This window comes from Mycteria americana, chromosome 2 (assembly GCF_035582795.1).
Source record: "Mycteria americana isolate JAX WOST 10 ecotype Jacksonville Zoo and Gardens chromosome 2, USCA_MyAme_1.0, whole genome shotgun sequence".
NCBI classification, from domain to species: Eukaryota; Metazoa; Chordata; class Aves; order Ciconiiformes; family Ciconiidae; genus Mycteria; species Mycteria americana.
In genome coordinates, this window is record NC_134366.1 from 79394850 (window position 1) to 79415498 (window position 20649).

At 39.6% G+C, this 20649-nt stretch overlaps 1 protein-coding gene across 1 annotated transcript; it reads left to right on the plus strand.

Annotated features, from left to right (window-relative positions):
* Nucleotides 1–982: 982 nt before the first annotated feature.
* BLOC1S5 (biogenesis of lysosomal organelles complex 1 subunit 5) lies at nucleotides 983–20311 on the plus strand. The gene is made up of 5 exons (XM_075493871.1): nucleotides 983–1162; nucleotides 2433–2515; nucleotides 4751–4880; nucleotides 9200–9258; nucleotides 20047–20311. The coding sequence occupies exons 1-5, from the start codon at nucleotides 1051–1053 to the stop codon at nucleotides 20224–20226; spliced, it is 564 nt and encodes a 187-aa protein (XP_075349986.1). The 5' UTR covers nucleotides 983–1050; the 3' UTR covers nucleotides 20227–20311.
* Nucleotides 20312–20649: the final 338 nt, after the last annotated feature.

Below are 20649 nucleotides of genomic sequence, written 5' to 3' on the forward strand. Positions count from 1 at the left end.
AATTGCTCCTACTTATAAAAGCTATGCAGAGTAGAACATGGGCAGAACTAATTTCTAACAAAGAAATATATGCTACTCCTTTTTCTGCTAATAAAATAGTAATTGTTCCAGCTAAACTGGCTCCTTTTGGGTATTCCAGGTCAGGACACTGTAGGTTGCAGCAGACCAATTTGTGGTCCAGTTCTTCCTCCATTGAACGTACAAAGACACCGAGCAGTGCAGTATGTATTGCAAGGAAAAAGGATGTGTAGAAAACCCAAACTATAGGTGCAATGACCTGAACAAGGATCAAGCTGTTCTAAAAGTTATTGAGTATATGTAGAATGAAAAAAAAAAAAAAATCCCAGAAGTTAATATACTGTAATTTATAATCGGGGAAGTATGTTGGAAATGTCCTGACACTCTCTAATGGTTTTAAAAGAAATGTATAGGAATTTTAAGTCTCTTTTTTTTTTTTTATAGTTATGAAATAGACTACAGCTGTTAATTTTTGTAGACCACACGTCCAATCCTTTGCTATTCATGTTTGCTACACCAGAAGCAAACTGATGTACCTGAACGCTTGTCTCTTCTAAAACAAAAAGGAACCAGCCCTGGGTTTTCTGGCGGGGTTTTTTGGTTTGTTTTTTTCAGAAGTGCACGGCGCTGGGCCCAGAGAAAGCCCCCCACCGGGTTCTGCACTGAAGACGTCCCTGATGCATGTGGCAGGACGGGGCAGGCGCTGCCGGGCTGGGCCGCACAGGTCCCCGAGGCGGCAGCAGCTTCCTTCCGTGTGAACATCTGTCTCCTCAGCGCAGCCGAGGGGGCATCCGCGGGCGCCGCCGGAGGAGGCCGGTGCCTGCGCTGGCGCGGGTGCGGCAGGAGGCCCGAGCAGGCCCTGGCCCGGCCGGGCCGTCCCGCCGCCGTTACCGCAGCAACGGCCGCCGCCGCTGTCGGGGCGCCGAGGCGGCCGGCGCGCGGCGATGACCTCACACCGAAGCACCGGGGCGTAGGCGGAAGTTCAGCGGGCGGGCGGGGAAGGGCCGGGCTGCCCGCGGGGCGCCGAGCGCCATGAGCGGGGGTGGCCCCGCGTCCCCCAGCCGCGGCGGGGCGGCCCCGCTGCCCAGCGACAGGAAGCGGGAGGTGCTGGCGGCCGGGTCCCCGATTCAGCCCATCATAAAGGGTAAGGAACGGGACCCACACGCGCCTGGGCCGTTGAGGGGCTGCGGGCCGTTAGGGGGGCGCGCGGCCCTGGCCAGGCTGCGGGGCCTGGGGGGAAGCTCGTCCCTTGAGCGGGGCGGAGTGTCACCGCGGAGACGAGCGTTAGCAATCTCCTCAGCCGCTTCCCGGCCCGCTGCGGTTCCGTGAAGTGTTCTGAGGTTCGAAGCTAGGCACCTAGAAGGCTCCACTGGCTTTCGTCTCTTGGAGGTTGAAACTCGGATAGCTGTGTGGCTTTATTTTGGGAAGCTGAATCTGCCACGGAGGCCTTTCCCACTGGCGTTAAGTTTCCTGGGAAGCTCTTGCTTTTGTCTTGTTCACCCAAGCCACCCGTGTTGTGTCCTAGTTAATCTGTACGCAGAAGCGTTTGAACTTGGAAGTGGTTTAGCCTATGCTTTATTTACTGCAATCGTGTCATTCCCCATATTTGAAATAATCGTTCTACGCTTTTTATTTTGAATGGGATGGGATTCAGGGTGTTGAACAAACGCACGTGGATACAGTAGAGAGGGAGAGCTACAGGTAAGAATAAACAGCTGGGGACAGGAGAAACAGTAGGACTGTTCCTTCAGATTGGCAGTGCCAGTTCAGTATCAGTTTAAAGTGCTTTTTTGAACTACACTGTCTATTTCTTGAAGTAGTCTTTAAATGCTATGCTATCAGAGTGCTTTTAAATTCAATGGGCTTTTTTTCTGTATGACAGCCAAGCCTATTTCTCATACAGGTATATGTTGTAAATACTCTTCTTCAAGAGGAACTTTCAAGTCTTTGGCTCTGGAATACAAGAAAATGCTAACAGTTTTCCATTGTAGTGAGCTTTCCTCTTGTCTCTCGCTGCAGAAAACTCCCACGTGCTGTGAGTCTCTGTTGAGCTGCAGCCTTTAGTTCTGCCCTGCATCAAATTTTTACCGCCGTTAACAGTCAGATGTGGAAGCTGTACTGAGGAGGAGATGGATTGAAACAGAAGGTGCTGAGAGACAGAGGAGAACGTTCACCCTCACAGAAAGGTGTCTGTGGCCCCTGGAATATTGATTCATTGCATTTTATCAAAGTGGGTGGTTTGCTGAATAGATAGGATAGCCAATAAATATTATTCTGGTGCTCTTCTGATTTTGTATGTATTTGGTGAGCAGTTGTGCCTCTTGCATTGAAGTGTGGTGTGCTACCTTGTGTTGTGTAGCCCAGTATGGAGTGTGAGAGAGAAAGTAAAAATCTGACTTTCATTAATCTTCTAGATGTTGGGGAAATCTATTCAAGACTACTGGATCACAGACCAGTAATTCAGGGAGAAATACGTTACTTTGTTAAAGAATTTGAAGTAAGTATTTGTATCTTATTGGGTGCTGTAACCTTTACAGTCTGAGACTTTAAACAATCTTAGAATCTTTTTAGAGATTGTAATATGTATGTAATTTGCTTCTGAAAGATTTGACATGCATTTCTTGCCGAAAATGACTAACGCACCTATAGTATATGCGTGCATCTTTAGTAAACAAGGCAGTGATTTAGGTCTTTTTATTTAAAAAAGGCATAAATATTTTTCCTGCGAAGGACTTGCAGGAATACTGATGTAGGAGAATGATGTAGTCCTAACATCTTAGAGAAGTCTAGTTGGTTCAAGGGAAATATAGTTGGCCAGTACAGGATTACATCTGATTAAGAAACCAGTTTGTGCTTCAGCTGGATTCAGCTGGCACAGTTGTAATTTAATTTTGCTTTAATTTTTGTTCTGTGAAAGAAAGTAATATTACTGGGAGAGCAACACTTTATGAAAAGTAAGAAAATAATTAAAAATTGGATGAATGTTATCTGATTGGCTGCAAATAAGGCTAAAGTACTGAAGGTGTAAAAGTGTTTATATACAACTTTGCTTGGAAAGTGTAATACAGTTTCCACAAGATGGCAGCAAAAATTTAGAAAAGTAGAATCGTGTGTCAACGAAATGCTATTTCTAAGAAGAGAATTAAATGTTTCATTCTTAAAGAATGTGGGATTTAAAATCTTAAAATTAGTCCTGAAAATATAGTTATACCTCAAAATTGTAATGTGCAGAGCTGGTTTTAAAAAAAAAAACACATTAAAATGTCTTCCCCCACCCCAACTGTAGCTAATATTTCAACCAGGTCTAATTTGTCTCCATGCTGGTCTAGCAAAATAAGTACATGAAGTAAACTCTCATCAGATCTGTATCGTATGGGCTTGAGAGTCATAAGGAACAATTTCTTTTCTGTGCCTTCCCTAAGTAAGTATTAGGATACAGTAAATAATTTTACGTGGCTTTTCATAGGAAGGAAAATTTTAAACTCAATTACAAAATTATAACTAAATTAATATATTTCTCTCATTGCACACAAAGTCTTGTTCAATTTCTTAGACAAATTTCATATATTCTTAGATCTTTGCTTGAAATGTAATTTGTTTTATAGTTTTACGGGGGAAATAGCAAAGCAGGGGATTATTTACATTTTTTACTACTTAGAATTTCTTCCAAACATCACCCTTGTTTCTAGCTTTGAGACATCAGATATTTTTTGGTGGTAGTAGGGCATGTGCTTTTTCTTTCAATGATTAGTGTCAAGCATGTAAAGAACGTAGATTTGCATTCAGGAAGTCTGGAGCCTGTTTAATTAAGTGACTTGACTTGTCTGTGCCTCAGTTTCTGAAGGTTTAAAATGAGTATGGTGATTTAGTTGCCCACTTCATGTGATGCAGTATTTTTTTATTCTTTAGAATTGCTTTATGATTAACAACTTTCAGTACAGGAATGCTTGTGTGCAACTCTACTGGTAAGTCTGAAGAGGGGAAAAAGGGGGAAGGAGGCAGGTGGCAGGCTGGAGCAGATTGTAGAATACTTTTCATTGTGTACAGGAAAGTGCAGGTGAAATTCAGATGGAAGTGGTGCTATGGCTTCAGAAAAACAGATTTTTTTTTTTTTTTTTTTTAATGTAAACAATAAAGCAAGAGCTTGTTCTTCTTGTAATTAATGATGATCAGCAGTGAGCCAGAAGAAGGGCTGCCTCTTTAGTCAGCTGTGTTATGTTATCTTTTAGTCTTGACTTCATTGCTCTGCTTCAGTAAAAACAATTTTACTTGCATTTTTTTAACCCTGTACCATGCTAAATCTGGAAGGTCAGACATCAGTCAAGCAGAATCAATGCTATGTTATTTCTCTGTAACAACTGAGTTATCAAAATGCAGTGGTTTCAAGCTCTGTTTTTCTCTGTTGTTTTTGATATGCTCTAAATTACCTATACAAAACAACACATTTTTCCGCACAATGTTTTTATTAGTAAATACAAACTTTTCTTACAAGGACCAGAAGCATCATTCAAAGTATTCCTGTATTTCAGTGTGAATGAAGAAGAATGGAGCATTACTCTCTCTTTTCACAAAATTTATTTTACCAATTGTGCTAAATAAGCAGAGTAACACTTTAATAGACAGTGGTATCGTCTTTGAGATAAAGCTATTAGTTTGTCAATTGGGAAACCATCTTATTTTGGAAAGTGGAGTTCCTTGTTAGCCACTCATTTTCTTTCAATTCTCCTGGCAGGAAAAACGTGGCCTCCGAGAACTACGAGTACTTGAAAATCTAAAGAACACAATCTTTGAAACAAATGAACATGTTCTTCCTAAGTGTGAGCAGGCAATGCAAGACAATCTGAATGAAGCATTCAAAAAATGTAAGCAAGTTGCTGCTTATTTCCCTTGTTGTATCATTTTGAGGAATAATATAAAAAGTAGTTTGGGTTCAGAATATGATTTGTGGAAAAATTACTATCCTTGGATAAATTTTCTACCATTTATGTGCTTTGTTCTCATTTCTGTGAAATTTTAAAAGGGAAACAACAGGGACATTTTTTGCTATTTATTGGTCCAGCCAACACAGCTCTTGCTAAGGTTACATTAAAGCTTTTTGTTGACTTAAGTAGAAGCTATTTCAGCTCAATTTTTTACAACTCACTTAGAAACAGGATAGTGCTCCATGTTGGCTAAAACCATGGACAAAATTTCAGTTTTCCGGTTTGTCGCAAGCATGCTGTGGTGTGACCTTCAAGTTTCTTAATTTTCCCACAGGAGAGCATAATACTGTCCCCTGTGATTTAAAACAAAACTTGCTGGTGTATAGCTACGAAACTTGCTATTATTATTATTCTCTTTAGTCACAAATTCTTGTATGCTAATCCTAGTTTCATAGTTATAACCATCTAATTTTTTTTTTATTGCTCAGATTTTAAAAGAGTTTAAAATTTGTTGCACTAATTTTTTCAGTATCTTTTTTTTTTTCTTACTCATTCAGCAGGATAGCTTCTCGAAAAGATATTTCAGGGGAGAGTGACTATATAGCTTTAGCTGCCAAATTTATGCAGTTGAAACGTACCACTGTGGGTTTTGTTATATTTTCTGTATAGCAAGTTGTATAAGCATTTAGTTTCATATAATGTCTGCATATGTCACGTGCCATATAAATAATAAGAAATGGTAGATTATGTTATACACACAAAATGATTGCAGGATAATATTTGAAACTTAAAATTTAGTCATGGAAATAAGGCCTATGTTCTAACACCTTCTAAATGGAGTGAACCTTTGATACTCCTCCCTGACTTTCTAATGGTCAGCTGTGCAATACATCATTAGTAATAGAATCACAGGATGGTTGAGGTGGGAAGGGACCTCTGGAGGTCATTTTGTCCAAACTCCGTGCTCAAGCAGGAGCAGCTAGAGCCAGTTGCCCAGGGCTGTGTCCAGCTGGGTCTTGAATATCTCTACAGAGGGAGACTCTACAACCTCTCTGGGCAACCTGTGCCAGTGTTTGACCACCCTCACAGGAAAAAAGCATTTTCTTGTGTTCAGATGGAATCTGATGTGTTTCAGTTTGTGTCTATTGCCTCTTCTCCTGGCAGTGAGCACTATAGAGAAGAGTCTGTCTCCCTCATCTTCAGTCCCTTCAATCAGATATTTATTCACATTGTCAAGATCCCCCCCAGGCCTTCTTTTCTCCAGGCTGAACAGTCCCAGCTCTCTCAGCCTCTCCTCATATGAAAGATGCTCCAGTCCCTTAATTGTCTTTGTGGCCATGTGCTGGACTTGCCAGTCCATCTCTTTCATTTACTGGGGAGCCCAGAAGTGGACACACTACCACAGGTGTGGCCTCACCAGTGCTGAGCAGAGGAGAAGGATCACCTTCCTTGACCTCCTATGTTGGCAATGCTCTTCCTAATGCAGCCCAGGATGCTGTTGGCCTTTGGTTTTTGCTGCGAGGCTGTGGTGTTGGTCCTCAGTGTGTATTGCTGCCTGGGGTTATTCCTCCCCAGATGCAGGACTTGTCATTTCCCCATGTTGAACTTCATGAGATTCCTCTCAGCCCAATTCTGCAGTTGCTCAAGGTCCCTCTGAATGGCAGGACAACCATGTAATGTCAGCCACTCCTCCTGGTTTTGTATCGTCTGCAAACTTGCTGAGGGTTCACTTTGCTCCAGCATCTGGCTCACTGACGAAGATGTTAAACAGTATCAGCCGCAGTGCTGACCCCTGGGGTAAATCACTAGTGTCTTGCCTCCAACTTGACTTTGTGCTGCTGATCACAGACTCTAGACTTGGCTGTTCAGCCAGTTTTCAATCCATCTCACTGTCCACTTAGCTAACCCATACTTTGTTAGCTTGTCTATGAGGATGTTATGGGAGACAGCGTCAAAAGCCTTACTGAAGCTGAGGTAAACAACATTGCCTCCTTTCCCCTCATCTGCCAAGCTAGTCACTGCATTGTAGAAGACTGTCAGGTCAGTTAACGATGATTTCCCGTTCGTAAGTTCATGCTGACTACTCCCGATCACCACCTTCTCCTTCATGTGTTTGGAAATGCTTCCAGGAGGACTTTTTCCCTCACCTTTCCCAGGATTGAGGTGTGCTGATTGGCCAGTAGTTCTCCGGATCTTCCTTCTTGCCCTTCTTGAAGTTAGGAGTCCAGTTGTCAGGAACCTTTCCCAGTTGCAGTGACTTTTCAAAGAGAGAGAGTGGCCTCGCAGTGACATCAACCAGCTCCCTCAGCACTCATGGATGCAACCTGTCAGTCCCTGTGGACTGAAATATTTCCAGTTTATTTCCAAATGCTCCCTAAGCTGGTCCTCCTCCACCAAGGGTAAGTTGTCTTTGCTCCAGACTTTCCTCTGGTCTCAGGGGCCTGGGATTCCTGAAGGCTGGTCTTTATAGTAAAGACTAAGGCAAAGAAGGCATTGGGTACCTTGGCCTTTTCCATGTTCTTTGTCCCCAGCTCCCTGTCCCATTCAGCAGAGGGTCTGCATTTTCCCTAGTTTTTCTTTTGCTGTTTATGTATTTGTAGAATACTTACTTGTTGCCCTTCGCATCCCTTGGCAGATTCAATTCTGGAGCCACCTTGGCTTTCCTAACCCTGTCCCTGCAAGATCAGACAGCAACTCTATACTCCTCCTGGGTCACCTGCCCCTGCTTCCACCTCCTTATACACTTCCTTTTTAAGTCTGAATTCAGTTAGGAGCTCCTTGCTCATCCATGCAGGCCTCCTGCCACCTTTTCTTGATTTCCTACTTGTGGGGATGGATGTTTCTTGAGCTTTGAGGAGGTGACCCTTGAAAAGGGTGCTATGTCCCTTCTGTTACCATCATCCCAGACCCTTTGTTTGCCTACCATATCCCCAACTTCTTGACTTTTGGGGGGTTTTTTTGAGAAATCACTCCTTCACCTGTCATTTCTAGTTTAAAGCTGTCCCTACCAGGTTGGCCAGCCTGTTGGCAAAGGTACTTTTGCCCTGTTTAGTCAGGTGGATCCCATCTCTTCCAAGCAGCTGTTGATGCTCAGAATGGGTCTCATGGTTGTAGGAACCAAAACCCTGCTGCCAACACCAACTGTGCAACCAGCTGTTAACCCCAAAGATCCATTGAGTCCCCCTCACCAGGAAGGTTGAGGAGACCCCCATGCCTTTGACCACTGTCCCCAGGCCCCTGTAGTAATTCCTGATATTTCTTAGGTCACCCCTGCAGTACCACTGATGTCTACATGGAAGAGCCTCAGTAGCCTCTCTAAAACATCCTGAATGTGATCTCCTGGCAAGCAGCAGCAAACCTCCCTAGGTAACAAATCGTATCGACACGTGGGGAGCCTCCATCCCCTGCCGTAGGGAGTCTGCTACAACTGTCAGTTGCCACTGTCTTCTAATGGTCCTGAGTGGCTCAGGCTCAGCCACCAGATGCTCCAATTCGTGGTGCTCCCAGCTCCTCATCAGCTATGAGGGCAGTGAACCTGTTCTGTAAATGGAATTCTTCAGGGAGGCTGGAGCCTGTCTCCTGGTGTGAGAAGTCACCAGCTTTAAGATGATTATAAGTAAGTAGGGTATTTCTCGATACTAGGTTGTATTAGTGGGAGAAATGGTGAAATTAGTTTATTTAATTCTGCATTCATTAAGTGTTAAATAAGTTAGGAAAAAAATCCTGCATAGGAATACACTTCCTATTTCTATTTACAAGTTTCTCTAGGCTTAGTCTCATGAGAGAGGAGGCTGGCTCCAGCATAAAGATATTCTCCATGTAGATTTTTTATACTAAATCACTTTTTACATTTGATGGGGAAAAAAATAAGAAGAAAAACCCCAACAACTAAAACATAGAGCTTGGTCCCCTGTTTCTGCTTACTGACTTGAGAGGTTTTTTGATGTCTTCTGAAGTGCTGAGTAGTGCACTCTAGCTCGTCAGCAACACTAAGGAATATGGGCACAAGAGGACCTAGCTGCCTTTCTCTTTCTGGCTTCTAGAACACACAAGGGTTGAACTTGGCGATATGCCTACATACAGTTATCAATGTAAAGCATTTTCTGCAAGTACTGGCAAATCTTTTTCATGCAGACTTAAGTGACACAGTGGAATATAATCTTCAACTTGCAACAGCCTCGTGTCTTCTAAATCGCTTTCAGGCGAGTTTCTCTTTGATTTAGAACAGTAGACTGATCTACTGCAATTTGTCATTTCAGTGCAAGCTGCCAACGATATGATCCATAGACTCCAAGAGAGGGAGCATGAAGAGAGGAAGGTAAAGGGTGGATGGGTAGATTTTTATAATGTGACCTAAGTAAGAGTCTTCTGCTTCTACAGCAAGTCTACATGCCTTCAGTATAGCACTTATTTTTCTATACTTTATATACTTGCAAAAAAAATGCTTTTGGGGTGATTTCTGCTCTTACAAAATGCAAACTGCAGCAGCATATACCTTCTAGGACTGCAAAGTTAATGGATAACTACCTCTTCCTACAATCTCCTGATGTATGGAAAACTTTTTTTTTTTTAATTTCCTTTGCTTTATTTTCCCTCCTAGCTCAGACTATAGTATTTGTCACATACAGGGAAAGCTTAAATATAAAAAAAAAAAAAAAATTCTGTGGAACAAAAAACACCGACTAACCTACCAGAATGGAAATGTAAATCTTTCCTAGTTAGCTGAGAACATTGACCATATTATATATATTGCTTGTTGAAAAGGAAGTGTGTTTTTCACTTGTGGATAGGTTATTTAATGAAGGGCTATATTATAGGAACATGCGAATCATTGGAATCTTTTCAGTTGGCTGCACTTTGCTCATTTGAAATACATGTGCTCCAAATCTAAAATTTGGAAAATTATACAAGAAATTAGTTTCATGTTTTCCCATTACTCCTTCATGATTATGCTCCTGTGTTATCTTTTTACTTGCAAAATGTTATTTAGGATAATTTAGTTCAGAAAAACTGAAGACGTTTCTGTGGCCATCACACAAAACAGGCTGCGCATTGATTTATGTAAGCTGATAGTCGTGTTTTTCTTTCCTTTTTGTAATCAGTGAAGATGGGCATTCCAGTTGCAGTTGAATACTGGTATTATGTGAATAGCACGCTGCTGAACCCTGACAAAGTTTGCTTGTGTCTAACGCTAGTGTAGATATTGGTAGAGAGCTTCAGGTGGTAATTCTTATAGTTCTGCTACTGCTTGTTTGAAGTAAAACTTTAATAAAAAATTTTATAACTTATAAAATGAACAGTCACTTAATAAGAATGGTAACTATTCTTTTTTAAAATATTAGCTGTGTATTTCCACTCAATTTTTTTTATGTGCAGTGGAGCGATACTAACAGCTGTTCAGAATTTGTAGTGTTTCTTTAAGCTTATATAGTAAGGCCTTTTGGCTTGAAACTTCCCAAATGTGAGTAGTAACAGGTAGGTAACTTTTTAAAATTATAGATAAAGGGTGTCACTGTAGTTCAGCTACTTGAGGAGAAATTCTTTTTCCTTATTTTTCTTCCTGAAATCATGTGTTCTGGAAAAATAATAGGGTTTTGGTAAGATCTAGTGTCAAGTGATTGATGTTAGCAGCCCTCAGTGAAATTAATTCAATTTCTGCTGAATAGAATTAATTTTAAGATTATTTGCTTTACTAATTCTCTTTTTTTGCAGTTCCTTTCAGCTACTGGTATCAGCCAAGTAACAAAAGGGAAATTATGTTGTCCCTACCACATTCTCACTTAGGGTGTAAAGTAATTTGTGATTACAGGACTGTCATTGAAAGAAGCATTCATGGAATCCCCTGTCTCGTTGAGTAGTCTTCCCATCCAGACCAGTAATATGTAGTTAATAGTTCAAGCTGTGGATTACTTCAAGCTTGTGGGAGAAACCAGAGAAGACTTCAAGAAATTTTGTAAACCTGTTTTTGTGTACTATATTCTTATTTTTTTTCTTTTTATTTTAAATATTTTTATGTAGAAGGGTACAGACTTATACTGGAAGCTACCTAACACTTCCCATAATGGTCTTATCTCTTAATTGCTTGTAGCATTTACTAGTATGGTAACATTTCTCAAAGCCTGTGTCTCCCTAAAATGGTGGGGGTTTTGGTTTGGGTTTTTTTAATGTGTTTTTGTTTTTTGTTTGTGTTTTTTAATTTCAGAAAAAATAGCGCAAGTAATACTAAAACCAAAGTTTACTGAAAAATTTCATGGTTTTACAAATGTTAATTTTTTGCATAACCAATGACAGTAAAACAAGGACAGAAATAAATACAACCAACTCATGTGAGTCAGTACTGTATACAAGAAGGCTTTACTATCTTTCAAGTTCAAGCACTATGCACTATTGAGTGGAAAAAATGGTTTCATAATCAGATTAGATTTTTTCCAAATAACTAATGTCTGAACTTAGGTGTTGATATAAAAGAAATATGAAAGACATCACTGCCAAAATATGTAAATTTGCTAACACACCAAAGGGAATTCCCAGAACAGGAATTAATAAGGCAGCAACTATGTTTCTAATTTAGACAAGCTTTGGTTTATATCTAAACCAAATTATGAAACTTTAACTCAAAACTATTTTCAACTTTTTATATGAACATGAAAGCTGAAAATGTAAATTTAGTGATGTCTAAATGTCTTACAAAAAATTACTCATAGAAGTAGTAGGCATTGTTCAAACATAGAACAGATTCTAAGCTTAGTTTGAGTTTCCCAAACCCTTGTATTTATAAAGTTATACTGAAAGATAGAAATTGAGGACAAGTTATTCAGGTTACATGTGAGAAGTGAAGTTTAACAGCTTGCTATGGCTTATGTTTTGTTGGGTGACTGAAGGAACTTCTAGCAGAACAGTTGAAATACTGTTTGGAGAAGAGGAATTGCTGAAAGAATGGATAACCAGCAATCAAAAACAGGACAAAGCTGTATCAGTGTGGTCTGGAGCTAGAAACTTGAGGAGGATAGAGCTGGAGTTCTAAGAGTGTTTGGGGGTGAGGAGATGATTCTCTGATTAAACAAACAAACAAAAAAAAATCTATCCCAATTTTGCCAAACTAACAGCCATGGAGAAATACCATTTGTACTACCTTGTAGATCTTTTCAGATGGGGTAAAAATGTTTGGGTTTTTTCTGTGCAGTAGATGATAGTAAGTGCTGGTCAGTAACACAGATAGAAAAAGCCTAAGGCATAATGTACTGTTGCTGACAGTTAAACAGTCTTTCTGTTCAAATAGAAATCTACAGCATGGTGGGCAATGTTGGATTGTCTAATGTTTAAAACACTACAATTTTTAGCTAATTATTGAGACTCTCTTTTTTGGTTCCTAGCTAAATATTATACCAACACCATACAGTATCATGAATTACCTAACGCTTCCTCTTGGCTCAGGTACATCTGTCTGTATGCTTTAGTTCATACGGCAGTTTTCCCGTGTTACAAAGGTCATGAGGTTTTACCTAAGAACAAAATGTGGTGTTCTGAAGCCTGAACGTGGTATCATAGTATTGGCTTCTGTCTTGTTATCATGCACTGGTATATTTATACAATTAAATACCAAAGCAATTTCATTGACACTTCTTGACTGGAAGAGGAGAACAATGGAACTTTGTTTTCTGAGATGCCTGTGCTGGGCTTATTAGGTGTTGTTTTCTAATTTATAATTAAGTCTGACTTAAGGGGCAGACTTAATCAAGTCTGACAGAAAGAACTCATGTTCTTTCTGTTTAGTTAGTTGGTTTTTTTACTTGTAAGTTTAGACTATAGTTATTTTACAGATTTTTATTTGTTTGTTTTAGCAGTCATTTTAAAAGACAAAAGGTAGGAATTAAAATTAGGCTATACTCTGAAAAGCTGTTCTATGAAAGTATACTGATTTTCATGTTTGTATGTGCTGTCCTTGGTGATATTTTGTTAGTTTACAAGTTACAATTTCTCCAGTTGGCAGCCCTGGAAACAAAAGAATGAAACCTAAAAATCAAGGTGTCTGTTTCTGGGTTTTGAATCATTACTGGCAATCCAAAATTTGTAGTTAGAAGATTTCAGCAGTCTGGGAGTTCTGTAAATCTTTATTTCATTTTAAATGTTTTGCTGACTGTGCATGGGCCAGAATTTATTTCAATTTATCTTTTATGTAGTTGGGTTGGTCTTGCAAAGTTACAAGTTTAAAAGTAATGAAAATTAACACTGAATTACTATTCTTCCAAATATATATATTTTTTTTAAAAAAAGGAGAAAAAGGGATTACTTCCTCATGCAACTGTACTTGCATTTTCAAACATGCAGGCATTATTTCCTTTATGACGTAAAAAATACTAATTTTAACACATCAGAAGTTAGTTATTGTTACTGCAAGGGCTTTCTGGACTTCAGAAAAACCCATTCTTCTACCTTCCTGAAATATGAATATGTATTTATTCAGAATGCATATGCTATTTTTGTGTTCTGTGATAGGACAGAAGTGCTTCCTAACTGACTATCAGTATGCGAAGGCAATTTCAAGTTCTTAGAATCATAGAATCATTTGGGTTGGAAAAGACCTTTAAGATCATCGAGTCCAACCATTAACCTAGCACTCCCAAGTCCACCACTATACCATGTCCCTAAGCGCCACATCTACACGTCTTTTAAATACCTCCAGGGATGGCGACTCAGTCACTTCCCTGGGCAGCCTGTTCCAATGCTTGACAACCCTTTCGGTGAAGAAATTTTTCCTAATATCCAATCTAAACCTCCCCTGGTGCAACTTGAGGCCATTTCCTCTTGTCCTATGGCTTGTTACTTGGGAAAAGAGACCAACCCCCACCTCACCACAACCTCCTTTCAGGTAGCTGTAGAGAGCGATAAGGTCTCCCCTCAGCCTCCTTTTCTCCAGGCTAAACAACCCCAGTTCCCTCAGCCGCTCCTCACAAGACTTGTGCTCTAGACCCTTCACCAGCTTCGTTGCCCTTCTTTGGACACGCTCCAGCACCTCAAAGTCTTTCTTGTAGTGAGGGGCCCAAAACTGAACACAGGTATTTGAGGTGTGGCCTCACCAGTGCTGTGTACAGGGGGACAATCACTTCCCTAGTCCTGCTGGCCACACTATTTCTGATACAAGCCAGGATGCTATTGGCCTTCTTGGACACCTGGGCACACTGCTGGCTCATGTTCAGCCGGCTGTCAACCAACACCCCCAGGTCCTTCTCTGCTGGGCAGCTTTCCAGCCACTCTTCCCCAAGCCTGTAGCAATGCATGGAGTTGTTGTGACCCAGGTGCAGGACCCAGCACTTGGCCTTGTTGAACCTCATACAATTGGCCTCAGCCCATCGATCCAGCCTGTCCAGATCCTTCTGAAAAGCCTTCCTACCCTCGAGCAGATCAACGCTCCTGCCCAACTTGATGTTATCTGCAAACTTACTGAGGGTGCACTTGATCCCTTCGTCCAGATCATTGATGAAGCTATTAAACAGAACTGGTCCCAACACAGAGCCCTGGGGAACACCACTTGTGACCGGCCGCCAACTGGAGTAAACTCCATTCACCACCACTCTTTGGGCCCGGCCATCCAGCCAGTTCTTTACCCAGCGAAGTGTGCGCCCATCCCAGCCATGAGCAGGCAGTTTCTCCAGGAGAGTGCTGTGGGAAATGGTGTCAAAGGCTTTACTAAAATCTAGGTAGACAACATCCACAGCCTTTCCCTCATCCACTAGGTGGGTCACCTTGTCATAGAAGGAGATCAGGTTGGTCAAGCAGGACCTGCCTTTCATAAGCCCATGCTGACGGGGCCTGATCACCTGGTTGTTCTGTACGTGCCGCATGATGGCACTGCAGTTGATCTGCTCCATAATATGTCTCTTAATATGTCATATGTCAGCTACGGGGGCCCAGCTACTGAAGGGTTTTGGATTATTGTTTGACTTGGAAGTTATTTGACATGAGTCATTGACCCGATGAATTCAGATTTATAAATATATGTATGTATATGTAGAAATGACAGTGTTACTCTTTCCAATCTACACAATAACCAAGCAGATAAAGGTGTCTGTTGCTTTGAAACAACTGCCTAAAAAAGCTTGTAATAATAATAAACTGTTTTAATATTCAGGATAGTTATTAGCATCAGTTTTCTAGAACTTAATTATTCAATGTATAAGGAACTGGAAATAGGTCTCTACCGTCAGGGTAAATGCTATAAGCAAAAGGTTTTCAGTTCTCTCTTTTCACTTGCCCAGGTAATGCATCAGGTTATGGAAGACTGTAGAGATTGTTCCCAAATATTCTGTAGCTCTGTAATACCAAGGCTATCTTGTGAGTTGGGGCGTGTGAATTAAACTTTTTTTTTTTTTTAAGTAAAAAGATTAGAGAGAGAGAGATCATGTATCTCTAACATGTCAAAACATGGACTACTCTGCATATGGCTGGGTTTTTTACCTTGTATGTACAGATTACAAGTTTGGAGGACAGTTAATTCACTAGAATGTATTTTTTCTATTGGGAATGAATTTATTTTTTTTTTAAACCTAAACCACTGAGACATGATAACATGTTTGAAGTTGCTCAGAATGCTGTTAAACCTTTCCTGAATGCAAAATTTCTGAGAACATGCAGAAGCTGGAGTGTGAGTTACAAGTATTATATTCATGATAAATTGTTTTTAACTTATGATAGAATTATTGGAGTTTTGTGTATATCAACATTACTGAGGTGATACAGATCTCTAGAGATTGATTATTCTTCTTACTGTTGTCATACTTGTGTCAGCAAGCTGTAGGAGATACCTAGAGCCTTAACTTTTTGTTTCAATTTTCAGTTTGTATTTAGCAAGAGGAGGTATGTATTTCAAAGATTGCTCCTCTTAAGTGATGTTCACATGCTCTTTTCTACTCAGCATGAGTTTAAATGTGCAATGAATTAATGCTTCATAACTAAGGATCCTGACGCTTAAGATAGCAGCACCAATTTATGTTAATATTTAAATTGATTGAGGTTATTTCTTTGGTTTTAAGTAGTCAGACTTTGAGGAGTGAGAAATGTAATACGACATAGGAAAGCTTCCTAAATAACAAATTGATGGAAAATAGGCTGAAGTTCTGTTATCTTAAAATGAAGATGTTATTTTCCTCACCTTTGCGAAATCACCCTGGAAATTCATTTGCCAAGCACACTATCAAATTCTGTGTCTATTGTTTTCTGGAAAACAAACTTTTTGCAAATCTATAAATTTGGAAATTATGAATTGATATTATAAAAGACATTCAGTATTGTCGCTGCAGATCACTAATATACCTAATTATGTTGACTTTGGGGAACTGTTTGCTTTTTGAGAGTGACTTTTGACTTAACCAATACAAATCCATGCCAAGATGTCTATACATCTTGAAAAACTTTGTATTTTAAAGATTTTTCATGACTACCAATGACGTATTTAACAAGAGAGGTTATTTCATCTACCTATGTGGTCCTCTATGCTTTCTAGCTGTGCTACAGCCACAACTACAGTTAGGGCACAGTATTTTTTTGCATAGTGTCTTGATTTCATTAGTTTTTCCTCCTGTGTGTTATGGTCAATTGAATAAAGCAGTGAAGTTAATAGTACTGGATATGAAGAGGATGTGGTAGAACTGGAGAGCATTGCAGTAAGAAAGCACAACATAAGGCAAACCTGAAGGGTACTTGCAGAGCTACAGTGTGAAAGTCGTCTTTCTATGCTGAGAAACTGAATCTTTTGGTAGCTGGAGCGCTAGGTGTTGATGTCCTGGGTGGGAGCCTGGATCCTCAAGAGACTGTTAGTGATGTTCTGCTAAGTGAAAGGCTGTACTACGATAGCAGCTGTTACAGGACAGCAGAGAAGGCTTGGATGTGAGGGAAGCCTTTTAGCACCTTAGCTCCAGGGATGGTGTCTGTTGCAGCTTGGGTCTTGCAGTTGGATGTGGGCATAGGAGGAATCTGTCTTTGGTCAGGATTTCTCTCCCATATTGTTCTGTGATGCCTAAGGAGATCGAAGTGCACGTTGCTATAGCTGTGGGATAAGCTTCATTCATAGGTCTCTCCTGCATGGATTCTTTAACTTGTAACAAGAAGCAAGTTTACACTGCAATATATGCTTTGGTTGAAAGATCTGTATCCTAAGGCACGCATCCATTAAGCATCACACTTTGTTATTTTTGCTGTTCACACAGCTATTCGTCTGGTAGCAATAGGAATATTGGTTTCAAGATTATGACTGTCTCGCAACACAAACGTATCTGCTCAGCAGCTGTCAGTGTTAATGATCTGAAAGTGCTGCTGAGAACGGTTGGGTTTGAATTTGTTTTCTAGGAAGGAGAGCTGCAGTGCCCAAGGTGTGCACTGAGCTTCTACAGTGGGGTTTTCCAAATCGTTACCAGGGTGGGAGAGTGAAAACAGTATTGAAGTCCTTGGTGTCTTTTAGTTGGTATTTCTTGTCATTCTTAGTTGCTTGCTCTAGCATATCTTCATGTTATTTTTCTGTTTTCTAATGTGTTTATTCATATCTGCAACTTTTTACTTTGTTAAAGGTGTAAATTGCAATTATATGGAGTTACTTTATTTCCAACATAAATCTTACTCTATAAAATTAGTTACTATTTCAGTAGAATGCTACTTACCTTTATATATTTAAAGAATTTAAGATTCTTACAGCAATTGCTTCTCAGTACTCAACTGTTTAAATTTTTATTTAGGCATAGATTAGGCAATGTACATAGCCTGGCTGCTTAATATCCCTCTATTTCACAATGTCTTGTGCCAGAACAAGCTAAAGACTGATTGAGCAGGGGAAGGCAAGAGGGGTTTTGGGAGAAGAAAGGAGGTAGACCACAGATTTTTGATAAACTAAACTTAGCTATCTCACGTTCTATAAATGTCTTCAGTTGCTTTACCAGGTAAATAATTTTATATCCTTGGCTAGAAATGGTGCAGTGGAAAATTAAAATAGCAAGTAGTAGCATGATTTTCATGTTCCTTGCAAACTATTCATGTTGTAAGGAGCATGGGTTAGTCTAGCTGAAGTGCGGTTTGGGTAGGGGCTGTGTAATCCTGTCAGTAAGCGTGTGATGCACTGACAGTTTCAAAACCTGTTCAATATGAAGTGTGTATGAGTCAAACTAGTAGTGTACACTAGTCTTACTTTGTTAGTAGCTGATACTGCATCTGTTGCGAACAAAATGGAGCTTGGCATAATGTTGTTACAATGTATATAAAATGCTGCATTGCAAAAATGGTATATTTAACCCACCATGTGTGATCTTAAAGAACAACACATAGAGTGTGTTGAAGAATACATAAATGGGTTCCTGTTGCCTTTAGTTGACAAAAATGCCAGGTGTCTGTTGAAGCTGTATGATAGTATTTATTCCTACATAGAAGTACTGTACATAAAAAATAATCATTGCTAATATATTAAAAAGGAGGAAAAAAAGAAAACAAAAGAAGGATGAATCCTCTCTCTTGCTGAGAGATGGAGCAAATATAAGAACAACAGCCTAGATTTGTTGTGGGTGTAGCATTTATACTGTAAGGAGGCCAGACTGTTAATACTGCATGCAAGCAATCCACAGAAGTATGTCTCATTTTGACATGCATATTGGATGTGTGTATGATCTCTCTTTCTAGATAGCTAGATTTATGGGGGTTTTGGTTTGGTTTTTTTTCAAGATAAGAGAGTGAAAGGAATCAGACTTATCAGAAGCCAAGCAGTATGAAAGTATAAGGGGAAAAATAACTTATTTATAAAGGAAGACATTAATCACAGTGAGAGCTCGCTGGCTAAAGCAGAAACACAAACTGCCAGTTTAAAAACATCGAATATCCATGTTGTTATATTCTATTTCGCGCTTTCCTTTTTGTGTTAAGAGGCTTTTCATCAAGACTAATATCTGATGACTATGCTGAACGTAAGCATTGTGGTAAAATAGAAATGTGGTTTGTTTCTAGTTTTAAAAATGTATTCAAGAATGTAAAAAATACTTTTGTTTCAACAAATGAGACATTCAAGGGGAAAGTAGCAAATGTCAAGAAAAGAGGAGCACTATGTTGAAGGGTTGGCTGACATAATTTATACGTTTCATTAACCATCATAATTTGTTGTGAAACATAGGAGCATTCTATTTACACGTATTTGACATAAAACCTCAAATGTTGTCTTGACTGCTGAAGTGGACGGATCCTTTAAGCTCTAGTAATCCATATATACCTAAATAATGAACATACATAACTCTCTCAAATTTTATTTTGTCTAGCACTCACAAATATGAAATATAGCGGGCCTAGTATTTTCCTCATAAATCAGCTATGGTAATGCTTCCAGTGCATTTTTAGTCTGTATGATATATAACACAGACCTGCCTGTGCTTGCTGTACTAGGTGCAGATTCTCGGTTCTTTAAGACCACTTAATCGAAAATTAGATGCATTTTATTTATATTATTTCTCTTTTGGTTATTTTCAGAACAGTGGACTCCGTGAGTCTGTTTGTATCAGTAGGCAGGTTCTTTCTATGTGAACACAAGCAAAGGGGAAAAAAAAAAAAGCAGTGTCCATTTACTGATTTTTTTTTTTTTTCATAACTAAGGAGCTAAAAGCACTGAATACCATGTTCCCAAAATCAGAAGTTCATTTTAAAAGAAAAACTTTGTGAGATAATACAGATTTATATCAGCTGCTTACAGTACTTCTAACATTGTTAGTAGTCAGAGGAGCAAATAATGCAACAAGTATGATCTTTAGAAACTAACAGAAGTGAACTAGTAACTTCAAAGTGTCTTTCCATTTATTTATTTAATTCATTGTCACCAGACTGTAGCATAGAAAAGCTATTGTTGCTAATGCTATCACGTTAATACTATCGTAGACATTTTACCATTTGTTTTGGATTTACTATACTTTATAAAAATAAATGTTTTCTTTTTAGTTTCACCTTTTCATATGTTTTCTTGCTAGTTTCACTTTCCTCTACTGAAGTAAAAACCGAGTTTCTCTGACACTCTAACATTATGTAGATCTCATTAAACCCTCTGTTTTAATCTGGAAATGGTTGTTAAAACTTCTCATTTTCCTCCTGTCAGCTTCAGGCGGACAAGCTGATGGCTCGTGAAGAGAAGCGCATAGCCCACTGGGAGGAATTCATGAACGAACAACAAAACAAACAAGCAGAGGTGGACGAAGAGCACAGAAAAGCTGTGGAGCGCCTCAAAGAGCAGTATTCTGAGATGGAGAAGGAACTGGCCAAATATGTTTCTTTTTAAGACCTTTCTTTTTAATACTGCTGGGTTTGTGCCAATACTCAGTTGCTTCTGACTTAAATTGAGATTCTTTTGGAAAGCTGAAACACATTTAAAAAAAAAAAAAAAAAAAAGAATTTCCTTTACAGGTTTGGTATGGGAAGAAAAGGTTTGCATACTTTCAACTTAAGTGCCTATCTCTGCTTGTTTTGTTCAGGGCAGGTACAATGCCAGTATTTCGTCGTTTGTTGGAAGGTGGAACTGGAAATTACATTGTGTGACTACATCAGCTCAGGGAGTTGCAAACTGGAATTCTCTTCCATCTGCAGAGAGTATCATATCATTTGGGAAAACAGAGACTAATGTAATACTAACTATCCCAGTGTGCAGCCGCAGCCCTTTCCCAAAAAGGAGGTGTAATAGCTTCCAGCCATAGTTAGCTGAGAA

Coding starts and splice junctions, on each gene's coding strand:
- BLOC1S5 (XM_075493871.1), top strand. CDS start 1,051: ATGAGCGGGGGTGGCCCCGCGTCCCCCAGCCGCGGCGGGGCGGCCCCG. Junction 1,163..2,432: donor GATTCAGCCCATCATAAAGG/GTAAGGAACGGG, acceptor TTAATCTTCTAG/ATGTTGGGGAAATCTATTCA. Junction 4,881..9,199: donor GAATGAAGCATTCAAAAAAT/GTAAGCAAGTTG, acceptor TTGTCATTTCAG/TGCAAGCTGCCAACGATATG.